The sequence below is a fragment of the Parus major genome, chromosome Z, assembly GCF_001522545.3.
Source record: "Parus major isolate Abel chromosome Z, Parus_major1.1, whole genome shotgun sequence".
NCBI lineage: Eukaryota > Metazoa > Chordata > Aves > Passeriformes > Paridae > Parus > Parus major.
In genome coordinates this window covers 18,613,827-18,636,460 of record NC_031799.1, presented here as the reverse complement: position 1 = coordinate 18,636,460, position 22,634 = coordinate 18,613,827, and the positions used below count along the sequence as shown (strand labels likewise).

Here is a 22,634-nt window from a genome sequence, read left to right as displayed (position 1 = left end):
TCAAAAGTTACTCAATATCTCTTAGTATTGTCAGTGCTGGCTTCTGGCTAACTCTTCTTAAAGATAACTTTTTTGCTTTTTAGCAACCCAAGTGAGCAGAAAGGTTTATAGGCTCATATAAAATCAGATCTGCATGTGAAAAGGGATATTTCATCACTCAGCCCCTAGTGTTAAATTAGTCTGTCAGCACCCAGGGAAAGCTGAGACCTTTTTATCCAACCAGCCCCTCAGCACCCTGTTACAGGGACCCTTAATTGAATAGTCCTGGTGGATCGACTGACTAGTTCAGGGACACACACCAACAGCATAAGGGAGACACCCTCTGTGGGGTATCCTACTTTATTCAATTATATTACCCACTGCCAGTGCGCGCCAGTGTCCATGAAGGACTCTAGCTATGGAATAGCATTCTTTATTATTAATAAGAGAAAATTGTGACACCTTAAGGTTTAAGGCCTGCCAGTTTGATTCGTGCCAGATTGTTTCTGACTGGCAAAACATGTTCAGACCAATACACAGACAAGATTTAATAGTAAAGTGTACATAGAATAAGGTTCTTGATAACATGCATTCCTCCAGGGAAGAAGACAGATCACCTTGTTGGCTGATCCCAGGAGTTACAGTGGAATCATCCCTAACTTCACCATCCTCGACTGACTTTTATACTATTCCATTATGTTTAGTTGGAGTTTGAGGTACTATACCTTTGTTACTAAATGGTGCAAAATTCTCTCCTTTTCCTCTTAAAGATACAGTCAATAAAATGGAGAGCCCATGCTTGGTGAGGAGCGATCTTAACCTTGAGGTTAGCTCAGTTGGTTAGAGCATGGTGCTAATAATGCCAGGGTTGTGGGTTTGATTCCCATGTGGGCCATTCACTTAAGAGTTGGACTTGATGATCCTTGTGTCTGCCTTCCAACTGAGAATTTTCTGTGACTTGAAACTTTGGGATGGAGGTCTGTGTTGGTATTACAAATAGATGCTAATGAACCAAGTTCATCCAGGAAGAGCAATTTCACCACAGTTTCTGGTTCAACAGAAAGACGTCTTCTATCTCCTTTGGTGGACAGGTGGTATGTGGTTTATCAGATAGAAAGTACCCCTCCCTGCATGGATTTCAACAGTGCCTGGCCATGCTGTCTTGGCTGCACCCCTCATTTCATCCCCCTTAGCAGATGCTTGAGGTTGCAGGCTGTTTGTATGGGGAGTCATTGTGGAATAGCTTTCAGTCATGCTCACCACATTCCATCCAGAAGAGACAACTGCACTTCACCCTATAATTCCCATATCATTATATACTTCTGTTCGGATGTGAATATAACTTCTCCATTTCCTCTTAATTTTACCCTTAGCCATCTTTCCACATAATCCACCCATGACTAGTCACTCATACTTCACAATATCCAAAAAAAATTTGAGAATGTTTCACACTTTCATACAGTGCGGATCATCTAACTTATTTCTAGTGTGTGGTTATCTGGTATTAGTGAGGGTAGCCAATAGGCTAATTGTTTTATAATTATCCAAACCTGAACATACAATATAATTATTAGAACAAAAAGCAAGAGAGTTACCATCAACAAAATGACAACAGGGTGGAGCACTCTATTGAGAATTGTGGTAACTTCTAGTGACCATTCAAAAAAGGGTGTCCCACCACTTTCTTCACCTACTCCATCATGTGACTTATTTCTTCCACATCGTGATGGACAATAAACAAAGTCTGTTTTCCATTTTTGGGGGGTTTATTTTGAACAAGCAGATCAGGTCTTTGTGCTGTAACCATTTGTTTACCAGCATGAGGTTCATACCAATGGGAGTAGGCTGCAGTCTTGAATCAGAGTATAATTAGGTTCTAATATTTTAATAGGATACAATAGGAGCTGAATAACTAAAAGTACATTCCATAATGTTGGCAAAGTATTAGCATAAATATGAGAATGATTACTTGTTTCTACAGTAATGTTATCCACAAATATAAAATCACAAGAGGGTCTCATAAAAGCACATCCTTTACCAATATGCACAGTTTCCAAGTTTTCCTTAGAATGAATCTCAAAATGAGAAATATTTTGCTCTATGTCATGACAAATGCCTTGGGTTTTGATGGTGTTACGTTCACAAATGCATCCATGTTGCTCTTATGCAATGCACATGTTGGCATCAGTAGTCTCCCATTTATTTCCATCTTTTCAGGTCAATCCTCTAAGGTCCGGAAGATGCGTATAGTTCTGTTGTGGTTTATTGCTAATGCAATGACTGGGTATATATCATGTAGTGAAGCATATGATACATATGTGTATTGTTAACACAAAAGCTGTGGCTGTGCTGCTGATGGGATCATAGGTAAAATTTACTAAGTAGCAGCAGAACTGGAATTTCTTTGAAATTCAATTTTATTATCCCAAATTACCTTTTGAATTTCAGTGAGTAATGGTTTATTTGCCTTCCCTTGTGATTGTAGCTGTCATCAGTGCATCCATAGTTGAGCTTGGATAGAAGTAAGAGCTAAAGAAACATTCATTTGGACTATACTAAGTGCATCTGTGATCAATTGTTGGTCTTTTTCATTAACTCCCTCCCACTGAGGTAATATATCGATTTGAAACCATTGATTAGTTCCCAATGCCAAAAGGGAAGATCATAAAAGGTGTTTCAGTTTATTTAAGTTACTATTTATTGTGACTAGTTTTGTTACTTAAGTCAGAATCTATGTAATTTAGAACTCCCCATCCTGTTCCCAGGATGCCAGTCACATCCTTCTTGGTTTGCCTGGAGGGTTTGTTTATGCAGCTGTGCTGTTCATCCTGCGTAAGAGGTTTTCAGGAGCAGTGAGAGAGCTGATTGGATAGTGGAAACATTATTCTGCATCAACAGTTCAACTTACTTGAGAAACTATGTTGTATTGAAAAACATTTACTGTTGACCTGTATTCTTGACTAAGGAGGAACCAGTGTTATAGGTGTGAGGAGACAGTTCAATAGAAGGCTGAGTTCTTGAAAATGGCACTTCAGCAATTTTGAGTTGAAAGCCCTCATTCGATAGAGAGTTTGGGTCTGTTCAAAGACAAATCGCAAGTGTTGGATTGGATATGTTAAAGGTATGCCAACACTTATGTGAAGAACAAGTATGTATGTTTTTTTCCCTTCAGTGTAATTCATTGCACTCTGATGGAGCTTACAACAGCGTGTAGGACTGCTGTCAGGCATTGAGTTACTTTGAATTCGGCATCCTATTGAGATGATGTCTCCTTTAATTCCCTTCAGAGGTGAAAGGTGTTGATTTTCATTCTCCTTTGTGATGATCCACTCTTGCCTTTAAAAGGTAGTGTTATGTAGTGCTGCTGTAGACAAATTTAGGCCAGGCATAGGTACACCCAGAAGTACAATACTCTTCTATTGATGGCAGTACTGAAAATCTACATCTCTGCATAATGATACCCCTGCAATACTTAGTGGTTGTGGAGCCCAGGACGTGTGATAGAACAATGCAAAGATAAGAGCTGAAGAAAAAAAAAATCTTGTGAGCCCTTTTCTAGCTGAAGTTGTAGCCAGTTGAGCAGTTTTGTCATAAGTACTGCATTTAGCTGGGATGGAGTTAATTTTCTTCATGGTAGTTTGTATAGCTGTATGTTTTGGACTTGTAACCAGTCTTGATAATACACTGATGTTTTAGTGAGTGCTGAACAGTGCTTGGTAGAGTCGAGGCATTCACCATTCCTCACTGCCCCTTCAGGGGGTGGACATTAGGCTGTGAGGAAATACCTGGAACACCTGATCCACACTGACCAGAGACATACTGATATTCCATACTGTAAAATGTCATGTGCTGCAGTCTAAGCCTATGGTGAGGGGTTACATTTGCATCAGTTCACTGGTTGGGGGTTTGGTTGGTTTGTTTGTTTTTTTCCCTGGAGGTGTAGGGTTTGTTTTGATTGGTTCCCTTTCACTTACTAAAATGTGTTTAACTCAATACACAACTTTTCACACCTTCACCATTTGAATGCTCTCCCTCATCCCCTTGCAGAGGGTAGAGAGAGAGCAAACAGCTGGTTATGGGCCTCTGAGACTGGATCCATGTGAATCCAACTCAGATATGAGTCGTCTACCAGGTATTTGAATGACATATTATTCAGAATCTGGTCGGTACAGTTGTGGGTTCAGTTCCCGCTGTATCCTGAAGCTGTCAAGATTGGCTCTGCTGTCTGTTCTTTCTGCCACAGTTAATTATTAATTATATTGCAGTTTCTAAATATTCACAGTTCATTTGGAAGTTTCCTATTGTTCTTCCTCTTTCATTTCTGAATGCAAGTATAAGTGACTCTCAGTAACTTAGCCTACTGCTCTCTGGTGACTATGTCGGAAGGGATTGCCGGTAACTATGTAGCTGTAATCACTAACACTAATGAACTTTTGAACTGTATGTGTGATTGTATTTTTTAGTGGATCCGTTTCTAAGACGCATAAATGGTTTGTAGTGTTAGGCCATCACATTTAACATCAAGATCTGTAAACGTTGCAACTTAAACATTTCAAAAGACATTTTTTATGATTTATGAGTGTCTTGAGATATGCTACAGTTACCATATATTGAAAAGGTAATGACCCGGAGTTTCTTGAAATGAAGACTCTTCAAAATAATGAGTATTAGTTGAATGAAAATCAAGCCAACAAAAATATATTTCTTCTTGAAAATGTCAGGACAAATTAAGAAAAATGGTTATGTTGTCAACCTGTCATGAATACCAAGACAACTGCAAGATGATTATCTAACTCTAACCAGTTGGAATATTTTCCTTGATTTTAGGAGTCATCCTGATGTACATAAATTCAGTGTGGAGACAGTCCAGTGGTATCCTCATGACACTGGCATGTTTACATCAAGCTCATTTGACAAAACCTTGAAAATATGGGATACAAATACTTTACAAGTAAGAGAGTTTCTACAGATTGCAACTTTCTTTGTGTACATGTTATTTATTGCATATCTGAAGTTCTTGCAGAGGTGAACAGGACTATGCATCCTGAAGACAAAAGCTAGCCACCTGTTAGAACTGTGGGTAGCAGCAGGACGATGTGGTCCTGACATTCCTGTCCACCTTGGTGTGTATCTGCCCATTTCTGAAGACTTGAATGTATAAACTGTAGGAGAACTTGGAACCCTTGGGACAGTTCTTTTCTGATTTTGCTGTGACCAGGAATACAGCTACTTAAATTTTTTCCTGGTGAACTTGTCCAGCAAGGTCTAGTCTGCAGTTAGTTCATTCTTGGGGATTGTTGAATCAAATGGGAGTATGGCAGGGTGACCTATTTTTAGTAACCAGAGTCTAATAACAAGCACTGTTGAAGGACTGGTGGTCTTGGCATGCATGATACTGGTCCAGAATTCTGCTATTTTAAACACTACAGACACCATTTTTAAAAATCAGTAGAGAATGAGAGAAACCATTAAAAATATGCTAACCAATGTAACTAACATTAAAAAAGTAAGCAGTTTATTTTGGAATTTATATTGCTTTGACTCACATCTTGGGTTGAACTGTAAATTCATGAGGGTTTGTCCTGCTCCCTATGAACATTTACATTGATTCATAGCATCATTCATATGTAAATGTTCATAGGGAAGAGGAATTTACATTGATACTATTTGACTGCTGCTTCACACATAGCAAAAGAATTTTTTTTTAATATTTTTTCAAAAGAGTTCTGTCATCCTAGGGATATAATCGGGAGCAAATTTTGTTGGGGTTTTTTTTGGGTTTTTTTGGGGGGGGAGTTGGTTTGTTGGTTTTTTTGGGCTCTTTTTCTTTTTTTTTAAGATATAAAACTATGTTTGCAGTTGCTAAATCTTCTCATAAACAATTAAGTTTCCAGATAGTTACATAGTTCTGTGAGCATCTCTTGAAAGACACAGTGTACACGTAAAGGTTATTGAGTGACCTGCTCTGCCACTAAATGGTGTTTTTGAAAGAACAGACAACTCAATTTTAAGAGATTTTTTTTTATATATATTTTTATATGTATTTTAAAATGAGACAAGAAAAGTAGTTTACCTGGAAAAAATTATACTTATTAAATTAAATATTAAAGTTCATTAAAGTAAATATGTTCCATTAGTTTTAAAAACTCATGAGCCAGGTAATAGTTTTATATGGGAGTGGTTTATTTTTTTAGGAATTTAGGAAAATAGTATGTGGTATTCATGAATGAAAAGGTGCTTTAAACTTAGCCTTAAATGCCTTCTTCCTGTTGACTCTATTTCCATTTTATAACCCTTTTGTTTACTTACTAGCTTTAATAATTTTTGATAACTGTAATAATTTCCATTCATGCTTCTCGTTTGTCAGTTTTTCTTGGTCTTTCTTTTGGGTCGTCTTTGAGCTCTGGTGTTGCCCTGCTGTTACTATCTGATGTTTGTGTAATCTGGCTTCTAACCTGGGGCGTTATCATTACTATGTAAATAGTAGTATTTGTATTAGTCTTACTTGTAGCTGTTACTTGAAAAATAATGGTAAGCATTTATATTCTGCTAATATACTTGCATTTAAATTAATTTAATGTTTTTATTATCAGCCTGCAGATGTATTTCACTTTGAGGGAACAGTCTATAGTCATCATATGTCTCCAGTTGCTACAAAGCATTGTTTAATAGCAGGTGTGTATCTGTTTTTAAAAAACAGACATATGTCGATATAGATAGATAAGGTTTATAATAATAAGCAAGTAATATTTCAGTTGGGCTTTTTCCCCCTACTCCTTCTTTTACATAAATCAAGTCTTCATAAGATCTAAGTTTACTCTACAATAAAATACTATCCATTGCTAACCAGTCCTATCTAATAGTCTCCATTAGTTGGATGATGTCAATAAGACTATCATATTTGTTCTTCTGAAAAAATGCATCATTCAGTTCTCCTTACTGATAAAATTCTTAGCTATAATTAGATTCTTTCATTGTGTGAGTTACCATTTAAAAATTATTAGATCCAAATGTAGTAAATTTTGTAAACAGATCTGTGTATTGCTTACATGTACACAATTTAACTATGTTTAGCAAAAAAATATTTGAGGAGGTATTTTTAAGTTTCCCAATTACAGTCCTACTTACCTCCAGTTTCTAAATTTTGTTATGTGGTGATTTTGTTTGAACTAAAAATGTAAAGCTATAAATAGAAGCATTGCTCTGACTGAATGAGCAGTTTTGCAGTTATCATTTTTCTTCCATTTTCTTGTCATTGCTAAGAATTTGTTGTTGTTGTTCTCTCAAATACTGGTGTTTTTTTAGCTGTCTTTGTTTCTCTTGTTGCAGTTGGTACCAAAAGCCCCAAAGTACAGCTCTGTGACTTGAAGTCTGGATCCAGTTCTCACATTCTGCAGGGTACTTTTTAGTCTGAAACATAAATGTTAAACAATAACTACTTTGAGTAAAAACAAGTCCTGTAAAGAAACACTGTATACAATGTATTCTTTGTCAGTAACATGACTAATTTATTTGTAGCCAGTAGTGAAAGTTACACAGTGGCAAAAGGTTCTTCTGGGAATTTTTCTAGAGCTAATGAATTGTAGAATTCAAACACTAATTAATGAGCTGTTACTACAGATGTTTGGGCGTTTTTATGGTCTGATCAATACTGATTACTGTTTATTACATGGTTAAATGTAGTCATTGGTTTGGAGGGTTATGGAGTGGTCAACAAGTGGTGTTTTACTTGGTCTTAAAAAAAAAAAGACCAAGCAGAACAACAGAAACTCCTTACCATCCCCCCAGAAAGGAAACCCCTACCAAAACAAAAATTTCAGTTTTTAACAAAATATCCCATGGAGGTGTTTGAGTGGGTTTGTTTAGAAATTTGACTTCTGTAGTGTTGCACTACATTAGGAATGGTGAAGCAGTACAACATCACTCTCTTAGCTGCATTGTTCAAGAGAGTCATGTCGTACTGCTTCAGCATTCCTAATACAGTGCAACGCTGTAGAACAAGTTTTCTATACAAGGATGTTATCAAATCCTTTGTATTTTCCTAATTCAGCTAAATGCAAGGTTTTATTGTTCCATAATCCATTACTTTTGGCTTTCACTGAGAATTTGCCTTTGGTGGCCCTTTTCTAATGTGTACACTTTGGAGTGTCAGTATATATACACATGCTCAAGAGAAGGCAATGATGAGGCAAATCTTCATGCTTCAAACTGTAGAGAAACACTAAGAGTAATGTGCAAATGCAGCTTTATTTCTTTACTGGCCAGCTAAGTCTAGAAGGAGCCCAGGTTATTTTTCGTAATACAGAGTTTAAACCATTAAACTCCTATGAACTGAATTGGCTGCAGCAGGCATCTCATGTTCTTGATTGTTCTTGGTTCTCTTGGTTTCTAGAACCAAAAGATCCAGAGACGGCAGTGACAAAAACAGTTCTCTAAATATCCTGCTTGGTTTCTTCAGCACTTCTTAATGTTTACAGAAGAGTTAATGCTTTCCAGGCACAAGCTCTATTGTGTCTTTGTACACAGCCTGTAATACCCTGTTACCTGATGTGCAGTATTGGAGGAATAAGTGGGAGGAGAATATGTTAATGATTTAGCATATGCTAGCAATTCTTTGCAGAACTGAAGCAATCAGTCGTGTCTTGATCATATGTATGAATATTTTCACATAGGCTAACTCTAGCACCTGAAGTGGAATTATATGCATGGCTGTAATTTTATTAATGAATCCAAATAAATCTGTCTGCTCTGAGCCTTCTAAGTGCATCCGGTAGAACCTGTATCTTGCAGTTTTTTCCCATTAGCCTGGTCATTACAGTGCTTTGATTAATTCAGGTAATGGGAAAGCACCTACTGGAAGATGCAGCAGGAACAAAGTGGTTCACACCACCTCTAAACTGTGTTAGCAAAAGTGTATTGTATGATTTAGTTTAATTTTCAACAATATGTTTCTGTTATGACATTTCCATTTAGGACATCTTATCCTTCCTGTTATCTGTATTTATTTAACATAACTTTCCAAGTTTTAAAGTGTGTGTGTGTAGAAAAACCCAACAACAGACAAACAAAAATCCCCTCATATATGTATATACATTTTTATATGGGCATGTTATATGTGTATATATATATATGTACGTACTATATCTGTATACACACACACATGTATGTATAAAAATAAATAAGAGGACCTTTCAGATCATTGAGTCCAGCTGTTAACCACACACTGCCAAATCCACCACTGATTTATGTCTCTAAGTGCCACATCTATACATCCTTTGCATCTATATCCCCACAGGTGTATGACTCAACCACTGCCCTGGGCAGCCTGTTCCTGTGAGAATTTTATTTGGAAAGTATGGGAATTATGCCTAATAGCCAATCAAAACCTCCATTGGTGCACCTTGAGGCCACTTCCTCTCCTGTTGTATGTTACTTGGGAGACTGACTCCCACCTGGCTTCAGCTTTTTTCGGGTGGTTTTAGAGAGCAGTGACGTCCCCTCAAATTTCCTTTTCTCCAGACTAAACGGCTCCCCAGCTCTCTCAGCTGCTCCTCACAGGACTTGTGCTCAACACCCTTCACTAGCTTCACTGATACCTTAATAGTTAAAGGAAAAAAATACTGCATATTCAGGGCAAAATTCTTAGTGGATAAAAGGAGTAAAGTTTTAGTTGTAAGTATGTAAGGTAGATATAGTTTATATTGAATATTATTAAAGAATTTGAAGAAAAATAAATGGAAAGCTCCTTCTGTATGAGAATACCAGTGCTGCACAAAAAGCTGTGACTGAGCTGTAATATGTTTTGCATAGGTAAAGCCATCTTTATTATCAAAAATTATACACTGGTAATGCTGTGTGTATTATTTTCTGCTCACTGCAATCCCACTGAAGGAAGAAGAAGAGAAAAAACTTCTGTCTCAAAATAATATAGTTTCACAAAATTTAAATTTACGTTACAATTCAATTATTAGTCTGGCTTGGTGAATCCTATACAACTAAATACTTGTTTTTATTTTCAGGTATTTACATAACATGGTGTGTATAATAAGATTTTTCATTTAATTCTTAGGTCACAGGCAAGAAGTATTGGCAGTGTCTTGGTCCCCACGTCATGAATATATTTTGGCAACAGGAAGGTAGGGATGTTACTGAACTGTTAAATGCACTGGAATATTGGTCAGTAAGAATTTTATATATTCTTTATGGAGACTTACTTCAATTCAAATGCACTTCTGGAGTTAATTTTCTTCATTTATCTGTTCACAATTTTAAAGCTTTTCCCTAGAAAAATGAAACCTAAAGAGCTGTTCAAATCATGCTTTATAGCAACTTTGTACAGAGTTTTGAAACTCTAGTTGTAACTACTGTTATAGGAAAATGGTAGAATATTAAGTTTATTACCTCTTACTGTTTATTAGTGTGTGCATTGCTAATCCGTGTTGTAAAAAAGTAAAAAATGTCTAGCGCAAATTACCATTCTGGTAATCACATTTACTTATGTCAAAGAGAATAACTTGAATAGCTTAGCTGATGTAACTTTCCAAACTACAGTAATTCAGTATGAATTCAATATGGATTGTATGTTGATATTCCTGGGCTTTTTTTGTTTTCTGTATGGATGTTTTTAATGTAAAAAAATCCTCTTGGCTTTTCTATAACTTCCGTTTATGTTAGCTTTTGATTATATTGGCATTCCTCTTCTCACTTATTAGATGGCATGGTTTTTTAGTTTTGCATAGAAGAATAGCTATTTCACAAGTTTAGTGGAATGGCTGTTTTATAAGTTTAGTGAAGTTACCAGATTTGAAAACCTTTAGTTTTTGAAGTCAGGCTTCTGAAAGGCTCATCAAAGCTGGAAAATGTTTTAACAGTGTGTTGTTTAGGGGTTTGTTTGTGGGTTTTATTTGTTACAGCAGATGACAATGTTGTGTTTGTCTTGTTGCAGAAGATGAAAAATTATGTGCTTGTAGACAACTTTTGTAGCAGTCATACAATAGACCTGTGATAACAAAAGCCCAAATTCTCAGACAACCATTACAGTCAATACTGGAGTCTGTAAATATAGTTTAATCAACAGAAGAATCAGCAAGTTTATTCCCAGGTTCTGTATGTGTGCAAGGGTGTTATGTTGTAATCAAAGAGGCAAGTGTATTGTGTTACAGATGAAGATTCACTCTTAGGTTCTGATAGTGTACCAGCTAAAGTTATTAATGCATGTAAATGAAAGTCTGAAGTTTGTCTTAAAATATTTTTAATGGAATTCTGTTTACTTGAGTGTGCCCACATGATGAGTGGTTCAGAATAGCTGCTGGATCAAGAGAAGTGCCATGTGGGTTGACCAAAGACAGTTCCTGAACTGTGGTGCAATCAATTTCCCTAGTTTATGCAAATCTGTTTTTCTTAGTGCTGATGGTAGAGTGAAATTATGGGATGTGAGGAGAGCTTCTGGATGTCTGAGTACACTTGATCAGCACAATGGGGAAAAGTCCAAAGCATCTTCTGAGGCAGGTAGTACAAAGTATTACTTTTGGTAATTCATATGTGGTAATTCATATGTGACTAGAATAATTCTTCTGTTTCATTAATGTTTTGAATTCTAAGAGCAGCAAGGACAATAGTGATGATCCAGTTGTTACTTAGTACATAACAGAGGCCATTCAGCTTTGTTCAGTTACTTTTGTTATAGAGTTAGGTTTTGTTGTTTGGGACTTTTTTAGAGGGATTGCCTTGACAACAGTAGTGTTTTTGTTCTTAATGGCTTTCCTCTAAAAAGGAAAATTCTGTTACCTTTTTTGTGAGTGGAATAATTAATTTATGCTGTGAATTAGCCTTTTTATAAATATATTTATTGAAATTCAATAAATTACTGTGAAGAAAATGTTCTAAAAAAAGCTTGTATTTGGTCAAAAAAGGAGAAATATTGTTTAATGAAAAACAAAATTTGATGTAACTCCAAAGATAACTAGTTCCATTTTATACATTCCTTTGAATACCATATTGATTTGTTCAATCACAACATCTATCTTTTTGGCTTTATTTTTGTCCGAAAGGTTCAAGATTGTTTTTTGATTATCTAATATAATCAATCATATATGCTAGGATATTTAATTTATTGAAATGTATATGAACTAAACAAATAGCATGTAAAAATTGTTTTCTAATAAATCCTAAAAAAAGCAGTTCATACTTCTACATAAAAGGTATGTCTAAATTAGGTACTGCAGTATAGTACAGAGAGACCTTATCCTGATGGATTTAGAGCTGACCAAAAGCTACAGTATGTTGTTGAGCGCATTTTCCAAATGACCACTGACAGGCTGCAGACATCAACAACTGGGTGATAGATTGAACAGAACTGGCCCTTGAACTGCACCCTGAGGAGCACTGCTGGTGGCTGTCAGCTGGCCAGATGTTTTTATAAACAAAAAACTAAATTATTTTTAACTGAATGTTACCATTTAAATAGCACTTGCAGTGCTCCACATGGAAGTAAAAATGTATATAAAGTAGTAATTTTTCTCTAGAAACCTGAGACAGCTCTTTTTCTTGGCAGCGAACACTGCTCACAATGGGAGAGTTAATGGTTTATGCTATACAAATGATGGACTTCACCTGCTAACCCTTGGTACAGATGATCGGATGCGTCTCTGGAACAGCTCCACTGGAGAAAACACCTTAGTAAGTTTTCAAGGAACTTCAGTAGCATTTCTACTTTCACTTAATTTTAAGAGATTTATAATTTCTACACTTGTCAGTAGAACTTGAAATTCATTTTTATAAAGGATATAGCTGTTCAATTTCATCACTAGAAGATTTGGTGAAAATTTTTTTCTTCCATATTGCTATTCTTTTACTTTTTACAAAAAAAAAAGAATATGAAGAAGCCTGGATTTACTTAAAGATTGACTATGGCAAATCTTAAGTTCATGAATTTGAGAGTGTAGCTACAAACATTTCTTACAATAATAAAAACTTTAATAAGTGTTGACTGTTGGTAGAAAGTTTTGGGGTGTTTAAACTATTAGTTGCCAAGCTACTATGAGCAGTTGGCCGTATCTGAGAGTTTCACTGGCTGCCTGGCTATCGCATCTCTCTGTTTCTGTGGAATTTCTCGTGTGGAATTACATGGCAGTGTTAAAAATATCTATTTATCCATCCTTCCAAATTTGTGCAGTAACACAGCAGCAGGATTGAGGGGTGGGAACTGTGTTAAACTTCTACTGCTATTCCAGTCCTTTCAATGGCTTGTGGAATTTTTTGATTTGTGCCAAAGCTTCTTATTTGCATTTTCTGTTCAGTAAAGAAAATTGTTTTCTTTGTTTATTTTGAAAGAAGAACATACTAGTTAAGTCAGTGTCTGTGGAATTTTAGTCAGCTGTAATTATAGTCTGTCATTGCTATCAGGAAAGAAATTTTGCTATACCTCAGAAATCTTTTAATTCTGCTGCTTAGTTTCAGAACAGAGCAAAGTTAATTCCTTACAGATACTTAAATAAAAAGACTACTCTCCATGCTAGCCATATTTGCCAGCTTGTTCTCAGCACCTCATACACAAACTTTGTCTTCAAATCGCCACCACTGAAGTAGATAATACAGTTTGTTCTGTATTACTGTACTCTCCTCTTACCAGCTAGATCGCTGTTTTGTTTCTTGTTTCTGTGCCTGTTAGTTCATTGACTTGTTTCATAGGCTGTTTTACAGTTTTCCAATCTAGTATGGAATAGCTTGACTTTGTTTTGCTTTTTCAAGTCCAGAGTTATATTGTCCAAAGTAGTATATTTTCACACACTGCCCAGAGGTATTGCTTAAAATAATTTCAAGCTACGAAAATTGTGAAATTTATCAGGTAAATATTTTAACACAACACATTTTCTTCATGAAAAAAATAATCAAAATTTTAATGATTTGTTTTAGTTAAATTTGTTTAGAGGAAAACTATACTGTTTCCCTGAATATATTTCTCTATCTCGTCATTAATACATTTTTGATGTTTGATAGGACTTTATTAGACTAATATAACTGACTAGAATATTTCCAAAAATGTTTGGAAACTTTACCTCTTTTGTGAGATTTTTATCTGTGTAAAAATTGTCAAGAACTTGAAACTCAATGAAACTGTAGCTTGAGACACCAGTTTAGGTGCTTTTAAACTATTTTAATTTGCAAGGCTTCCCTTACACCTCTCCAGTAACGTCTTAGGAATTTTTCCTATCAAAGCTACCCTGGGAGAAAACAGTTCAGTATTATTTTGTTGAACTTGTAAATAATTTCCTTGTCTCCTACCTTTTGTTATTAATATTAAATTAAATAATTAAATTAAAATTAATTTATAAAATATTATAAAATAAATTATTAAATTAAGTTAAAATTAATATTGTTATTAATATTAATATTGTTGATGTTTGGTTTTTTATTGCTATTTCCAGTACTTAATTGTTCTTATCTCAACCTATGATCTCTGCCTTTTGTGTTTTGAATCAGAGGCAGGGGAGCAAGTGGTTTTAGCTGGATTACTGAATTGGAAAATACCATTCCCAAACCACAACAGGTGGTAATTCCGGAACAATTTCTAATTTCAGTAAGGATTTACATGCTTGATGCAGATTTGGCATGCAACAGCCTGTGCAAAGCCTATTCCTAGTGTGGAATTGCTAATTTTTAGGGATTTCTTTCTTTCCTTTTCTTTAATATCTATAAAATCGATGTTAAGAATAGTAAATTTTATTGAGCATAAAAATAATGCTCTTGGTAGGCATCTGTAGGCATAGGTAGTTTGAAATATTGAGGTATATATTAACCCAAAATTAATTTTACTGAGTATTAAACATGAAGTAAAATTGACCTTTTCATATACTTTCCTGTGGCTTTAATAGCTGACTATGTAATCCATGTGATCTTTCATTTTGCAGGTGAACTATGGGAAAGTCTGTAATGAAAGTAGGAAAGGACTCAAATTTGCCATCTCTTGTGGCTGTAATCCAGAGTTTGCCTTTGTTCCGTATGGAAGTACCATTGCTGTTTATACAGTTTTCACAGGAGAACTGATAACTATGCTTAGAGGGCATTATAGTACTGTCAACTGCTGTGTATTTCAACCTCATTTTCAGGTAAGTAAAATACAAACAGTATTCCAGAGAAACAGGAATATTTGTGCAGATTGACATACTATTTGCACTATAAAAGCATTCACTTTTCATGGGTATGCTTAATCAAAGGTAAGAGGGAGTACTGTGGTTTACATGACATCCAGGAAAGGTTAAGTCAAGTTTTTGGCATGACATTTTCTGGATTAAGTTCCTTCCACTGCATGTTTTGTCTCTCATGTGCAACTTCTCAATATACCTTTAGTAATTTGGCTTGTGTAGTCATTAGTAAAGCATATGTGTGAAGGCTTTTTCTGTAAAACTGAAGAAGAGTTGTCTTTCTGAGAGATATCTGAGACTAATCACATTAAGAAAGAATGTGTAGTAGTACTGCTGTGAGTACTGAGAAGGCTCTCAAGTACTTTGATACAGTGATCTTGCTCAAATGCCTGTAGTTACACTTTGGATAAAGTGTTGACAACATCACCAGATTCTTAAATTAATCAGAGAACATTTCAACTGAGAAATACCATAGCATTACAGGGGACTCATGGTACTGACAGATTTTTTTTTTTCTCTTATTTCTTTTGCTATCTTCCTCTGGTATATTTTCCTCTTGTAATAAAAGACTTAGAGATAACAAAGGTTAATTGTTGTGAGATAGTATAGAACACATTGTGCATATGGCATGTATTGTGCCAAAACCAGAATGAATGATAGTATGTGTTTTCAGACCATTAAATAGTTGCCCTCATGTCTTAAGGATTGTACTTTATGTTCCAGTTCTCCTTCCTTGCCTGTTATTTCTGAGTGTCAGGTAGAAATATTTGAGGCAGAAGGGGCTTGTAGATATCTTTTCATGACCTCTCATACAATGCATCAAAGAAGTGACTCTTGTAGTTTCTGCTTTGAGTCCCGTAGCTTTGACTGAATCACTGAGATAGGCTTCACTGAAAATTATGGATGCATTATGGACACGCAGTAGACTCCAAACTAATAAGCTTTGTGTGGTAGTTTTGCGTTTAGGAAAAAAGTGGGAAATATCCATGGAAGTGACTCCCCTGAAAGAGGCTGCTGGGAGTTTCTTCTCTGCTTGAGATCAGGCCAATAGCTAGCCAGTTTTAAGAATTGACAGCATTTTGGACCACTGAAAAGTAAGATCACCTTTGTGAATACCACCTTTTAAACCCAAACGCAGGAACTGCTGGTCTCTTCATTTCTGGCCTTGAAAGGTATCGGAGCTCTGGTGTGGTTGGGTCTATGCAGCCTGCGGGGGTGTGGGCCGGACTCCAGCAGCTCCCAGGTCAGGGATGGAGACAGAGGGGCTTCTCCAGGCTGGGCTGGGCCGGGCCACGGCTGCTGATACTTGCCAACACCCCCCTCCCATGGCCCACACAGATGGCTCCAGGCCAAAAAGCAGCAGAAAACCATCGCTGCCTTCCAGTGGCTGCTGAGCTGAAATTCCGACACCATGACTACCTGCCACGCTTGGGCTGGATTTTAACCCTTTCACTACCCAGCTGAGACCTGCAGACTTAATCCCCTCTCCATAGAGAGGGAAGTGAGAACGATCAACACGTAAAGAGACAACATAAAACATCAAGATCAGTAGGAGAGGAGTCGAGCCTCAGATGGAAGGAGAATGAGCTTTAATAAGCTGAAATTTTCATTTCGTAGAGCCATGGAGATGAACAGTAACGTTCTGAAAAACTCATGAAAAATTCATGAAAGAGTACTGGGGGGAATGAACTGTAAATCTGAGCAAAGGTATCTTGATGAAGCTATGCAAATGGTGGAGTAGCTGTGATCCCATGAGATGCTTGAACAGAGAGAGAGAAATGAGAGTTGATAAAGACCCTTGGCCCCCAGGGGAAAAAGAGAAAACCTCTGTTCCCAGAGATGATCACAGAAACAGATGAAGAGAACCTTTGCCTTTGAATAACTCATCCTTAAAATAATACCCCTTGAGTTCATGGACCATGAACACACCTCTGAGTGGTGTGAAAATGGGAGGGAAACATGATGGCAGAGTTTTTTCCGGATGGCTGCCAGGTATGGAGATGAAAAGCCACAAGAAAACTATTTTCTTGTGGAGAAGTCTCCATGGAGTGACAAGAAAAAATTCCTGTCCCGTAGAGACTGATGAAAAGACTGTTGTATAGCTGTTACTGCTTTAACATCCCAGATTTTGTCTCTGTGTTGTCAGTTGGGAAAGGAAAAAATTGGGTAGGGGGAGGAAGGTTTTTTTTAGGTTTTATTCTGGTTTCTTATTCTTGTAGTTCTGTTAATAAACTTCCTTTATTCCTTTTAAGTTTTAAGCCTGTTTTGCCCTTCTCCTAATCCTTATCTCACAGCAAGAGATGAGTAAGTTCCTTGTGATTCCAGCTAGGGCTAAAACTACCACACCTTGCTAGACCTGGAAGGCAGTTCTGGTATGAGTAGTTAGTGAGATACATCAACTGCAATATTCACGCTGTGGCTAAAGCACATCTTTTCCAAAATGATCTTGAAAAGCTTTTTGCCTTTTCAAGGATAGTTTCCCAACAAAACTTTTTGTGTGTTTATATAAAGTTATCTTTGGTGTCCTTTTTGATAAACTGAAGAGGTGAGGCTAATTAGGTCTCTCTGTAAAACATGCTTTACTTGTTTTACATGTGGTGTCTCTACCTTGGTGTTTAAGATCCATGGTAAAGGATCACTTGTGTGTGCATATGCACACAAGAACTACATCAGTCCCTGTATCCAAAAGTTTGTGATGTCAACAACTTTGTATGCTTATCTGATGTGAATCCTGTTCCTTTTCAGAAGCACCCTTTTCCAGAGTTCAGTTCTATACATGAGAAGTATGATAAACTTCTCATACTTCTCATGTATTGATTTTCTGTTTTTGTAAAGGCTTTGCTTTCAGTTGTATTAAATAGTTTGAGAAATAGTATTGCTATATGTCATGCTTTGACGCTGGCCAAACACCAGGCACCCACGGAAGTAATTTGCTTACCCTCTCCTGCTACAGTTGGGCTCCTGCTACAGAGGAGAGGGAAAAAAAGAATTAATGAAAGGTTCATGAGTTGAGATAAGGATTGGGAGAAAAACATTCTAAGGGAAAAACAGGTTCAAATCTAAAGGTATAAAGCAAATCTATTATTAAAGTCAGAGGAGGATAATGGTAAGTAAAATAAGCCTTGAAAACATCTTTTTTCCTCACAGCCCCTCTCTCCTTCCCTCTGACAGTGCAGGGAGACAGGGCATGGGGATCTTGGTCAGTTCATCACCCAAGATCTTCAGTTCACTCAGGGAGAGGAGTCTTTCTTCTGCCATGTCATGGGGTCCCTTCCATGGGCAAACAGTCTTCCCAAAAACTGGTATGGTGTGGGTTACTCATCCACAGGGTGCAGTCCTCTAAGGACAGGCTGCTCTACTTTGGAAGCAAGGGTTCTCTCTCCAGAATCTACCCGCTCCAGCATGGCTGCAAGTGGATCTCTGCATCCCCTATGGACTTGGTGCATTACAGGGGGACAGGCTGTTTCACCATGCTCCTCACCATGGCCTGCAGAGGAGTCTTGGCTCAGACACTTGCAGCACCTTCTCCCTGTCTTTTTCCACTGACCTTGGTGCTGCCATGTTGCTTTCCCTCACATGTCCTCACTTCCTCCTCTTCTCTGATGAGAGGACTGTTGCTCGTAGGTACCATTGCCAACAAGTTCCACTAATTCAAAGATTCCTGCAGGATGTTTCAGTGCCAGGAAGTTGATCTTGTCTGGGTTCCACACTGGGGAGTCGTTTGCTGTGTTTTCACTGCTGGCCATGTGGTCCCACCGCCATCGCACGGGCAGTGCTGGCTGCTGTGGTGCTGTTTAACGCCTCTCCTCATGCGGGATGCCAGGAAGGGGAAGCCACTACTGCCCCTGCCCTCTTTGCCCACAGCATCACTGGCTAGGGGTGGCCAGGCAGGCAAGGATGAGCCGTGGGCCACGGCAAGATGGTGACATCCATGGTACCTCACCACTCTGGGAAAAAACCTGTGTGTGTGGTGTTTTAATTTTTTCTTAAATGTGTCATCACAGATAGGCTACCAACCTTTCTAAATGGGCCAGCAGCATGTCCATGTTCAGAGCCATCCGAGATTGGCTCTGTCAGGCATGGTCAAAGCTTCTAGCAGCTTCTCACAGAAGCTATCCGTGTGGCACTCCCTGCTACTGAAAAGCCAGGCCTTGCCAAATCAACACACTTAAATCAGAACGTCAACACCAAAGGTAGTGGTACTGTTATTTTCACTGGGTTCATACATGTACTTCCAAGTATCTTATCCTATCTTGAGACTATTAAATGCATTCATCAGACTTCATGTAATTCTAATAGAAATTATGATTTTGTCAGTAAAATTCCTCTCCTGAGAATGTAATGTTCGTAAAATTTATAGTCGCCTCTTCTGTTTTGCAGAGTTATTACTGCAAAATTATTCACAGCTGTACTTTTGTAATTTCATTACTAGTTGTAAGTAAAATCAATTTTGCTTAACAAAACCTGCTCTATTACAAACTTTGTTGAGTGATATTTATATACCTATCTTTTAGCTCTACAGTAACTGAATCATTTAATAATCTTTTCCATTGCCATGTTTAGGATTAAAAAAATACTGTTCATACTTGTCTATATTCTTCTTTTTTTTTTTTTCCTTTCTGAATGGCATATTAGCTCACTTTCAGTTTTGGAATTTTTAAATACCAAATATCAAATCATAATTAACTTAAGCAAGCCTGAAGCTTTTCTTGATGGTTCTTCTAAGGCTCTCTGATGTAAGCTATGTATACAGTGGTGAAATGTGTAGCAGATGGCTTTGTAACTTTTTTGGTACTTGTTAGCACATAACTGGGCTTTAGTACACTGTGTTCATGGGAAACAAGGTCTGCATCTTTTCTGTAGTTTTGGCCATTTCTGTCTAGTATTCTCTGTCACTGTTACGCGTATACTTCATATTAACAGCCTTCTAAATTTTTTCTGCTGTCTTTAACCCTGGTTTGTGTCCCACCCATCCTCTAATTTGGTCCTTAGATTTTTCTCACTATTTTTTCAGAATTTCTTATTGATATTGATGTTCTCATGTTCTTTCTGTTCATTAACTGTATTTTAATTGCTATCTTTGTTTCACTCGTAACTAGAATAGGCTCTAAGAAGAATCTTAAACTTTGCACCAATTATGTATTTGAGGTGTCAAGTGTCTTCTGTTTGCTTGGAACCATATAATCAAATGTGATCACTGATAACCAAGCAGCTAGTTATTTGAAATTCAATTATACTAGTCTCTATCTGTTCTTATCTAAATTAATTAGCATGTTTGTGTGGAATACCTTTTATGTTTGAGCTCTCTCCAGAGAATGGTGTGAGCTTTAGTTAATGTGTGCATGTATGCCTTTCCTGATCCTAGGAACACAGCCATAAAATCCACTATGTTGTTGTTCGACTACACTGTTCTTACGTAAATATCTCTGTAAAGTTAATAAGATGTTAGACTGCTTGAGTAATAAGAACTGCAGAATCTGGCCCTTTAATAAGCATTAATTTAATAGGAGGTCAGTAATTTCGAGGGTGGTGTGGAAGAGAAAATCTTCATTGTGCAATATCTTAGATGATGTTTACAGCTAGATCTAACACACCAGTATGCCATGTTACCTGCTTAGAATGATTTAAGTAAACAAACAAGACCTACGTTTCCCTTTCAGAAAAAGAAATCGTGCAAATCATCATGCATGAATAACATGTCATAAAATAGGTAGGTAGTAGGTATGGAACAGGAAGCAATTTTGATTTAAATTATAGCTGCCGGTACTGTTCAAGAAATGCTAGTGATATCTGCAAAGGTATTTGGCAAATCCAGTAGCAGGCTGTTACATAAAGCTAACTGAAAGTTATACCAGGTTTTATTTGCAGTCTTTCCATATATTGTACTATAAATATGCATAGAGCATGTTTGTAGTGCAGTATATGTGTCTGTCTTGTATTGTACCATAATTCTATGTAGAGGCCACTAACTCTTCTTTTGACTGACTTACGGTGTGAGTCACCAGTTTAGGTAGTAATAATTAATTGTAAGTATTGCTTAATGCAGTGGATATTAACTGAAGATCTTGCCATACCAGGATCAGAAAGTGAGACAAGTGGTAAGAAGGATTAAATGGAAGTATGCTGATGTCACTGTGACATTTCTCATACTGCTGGAAGGAGATATTTTGGCATGGAAAGATCTTTTAAAGTTCTTAGGGATATTCTATATTCTATCAAAGACAGGAGGCCCAAGTAGAGTACTGCTGACAGAATAAAGTGGAATTTGACTTATACTCTGGTGTAATATATCTTTTAAGCAAGGTAGGATGGTTATCCCTCTTAAAATTGTAAACTCTAATCTTAAATGTTTTATACGCATGAACAACTTCATTTCCAGTTTTTGAAAAGTAGGACGGCTTGTTTGAATAAGATTACCCACATAAATGTTTATAGGAACTGAGCATTAGGTTTCTGCACCAAATGTCAGCATAATTCTTGTGGTTTAAACTATATATAAATTATATAGGAAACTTCCTGCAAAGACAGACCTATTGACCTTACATGGAATCAACGTACTCATAGTGTGCACATATGCAGAGAATTGCTAGTTAAAGTGTAAAAGCCAGCATACTGAAAGCAAGGCTTTCATAGTCAGCCTGAATACCTCAAAAAATAACTTTATATGTGTCACTCAGGCAGTTTACATATATGACAATACTCAAGTGTTGTCAGACGTCACATATAATAGGCAGGAATGTAATTCAATATTGAAGGTATATGAGAATATCTTCATACCTGTTCATTTAAATAGCACTTCAGAAAATGCATGTGTTATAGGTACAAAATTTACTGCAAAGATGGTGTTAGTATTTCTCACCAGCAAAATTTCCTCATCTTAAAGTGACAGAGAAGTCTGTATTTCCTGTAGTACAGAATTAAGAAAATTAAGATATATTTGACTTACAGCTATGTGGAGTAAAGACTGTTACCATGAGTTGCGGGGTTCCTTTTGCAATGGGATCTTAGTCCATAATCATTATCATATTGAAGAGAGTTATTTATATTAAAAGTAATAAATTGGTCTTTCTGCTCTATGCCTTCCCAACAGGGTACAAGCCTCATACTGTACTCTATTTGTTAGTTTCCTTCCCTAGGCATACTGAAACTAAATTTACTTAATAGTTCTTTGTTCCATACATACACTTGTTTCTGATGTGTATTACTAGATTCTTGATTCTTCTGAGTTCAATCCTGGTTTTTAATTATAATAAAATACTTGCCTTTTTTGTTTTGTGGGGGGGTTTTAAATTTTTTTTATTTCTCCATAAACAATCTCTTAAGGTTCCTAACTGTTAAAATATAAGGGGACAAGAGAGAGGGAAGAAGAAAAATGGTTTTAAGCAATAAAGTTCATTTCAATATGGGTTTTGCTATTTTGATGAGCCATCTGAGAAAAAATATTAAAACCTTTTTTTTGTTTGTTTGTTTTGGCATATTATTTAAAACACAAATTATCCAGATTATGTTATA

General features: G+C 36.7%; 1 protein-coding gene across 3 annotated transcripts in view; it reads left to right on the top strand.

The window, feature by feature from the left end:
• Window positions 1-22,634, top strand: part of ERCC8 (ERCC excision repair 8, CSA ubiquitin ligase complex subunit) — a 30,639-nt gene that overhangs the window by 5,753 nt on the left and 2,252 nt on the right. Inside the window, exons 4-11 of one of the 3 annotated variants that reach the window (XR_004495536.1) lie at window positions 4,783-4,930; window positions 6,573-6,654; window positions 7,309-7,377; window positions 10,049-10,115; window positions 11,384-11,487; window positions 12,533-12,657; window positions 14,889-15,086; window positions 20,783-20,832. Coding sequence is in view for 2 of the 3 variants with exons in the window: in XM_033511354.1 (XP_033367245.1) it covers window positions 4,783-4,930; window positions 6,573-6,654; window positions 7,309-7,377; window positions 10,049-10,115; window positions 11,384-11,487; window positions 12,533-12,657; window positions 14,889-15,086 (793 nt within the window). In the remaining variant the exon portion in view is untranslated. The remainder of the gene's footprint in view (window positions 1-4,782; window positions 4,931-6,572; window positions 6,655-7,308; window positions 7,378-10,048; window positions 10,116-11,383; window positions 11,488-12,532; window positions 12,658-14,888; window positions 15,087-20,782; window positions 20,833-22,634) is intronic. The other 2 variants (XM_033511354.1, XM_015652880.3) reach the window with 2 other exon arrangements.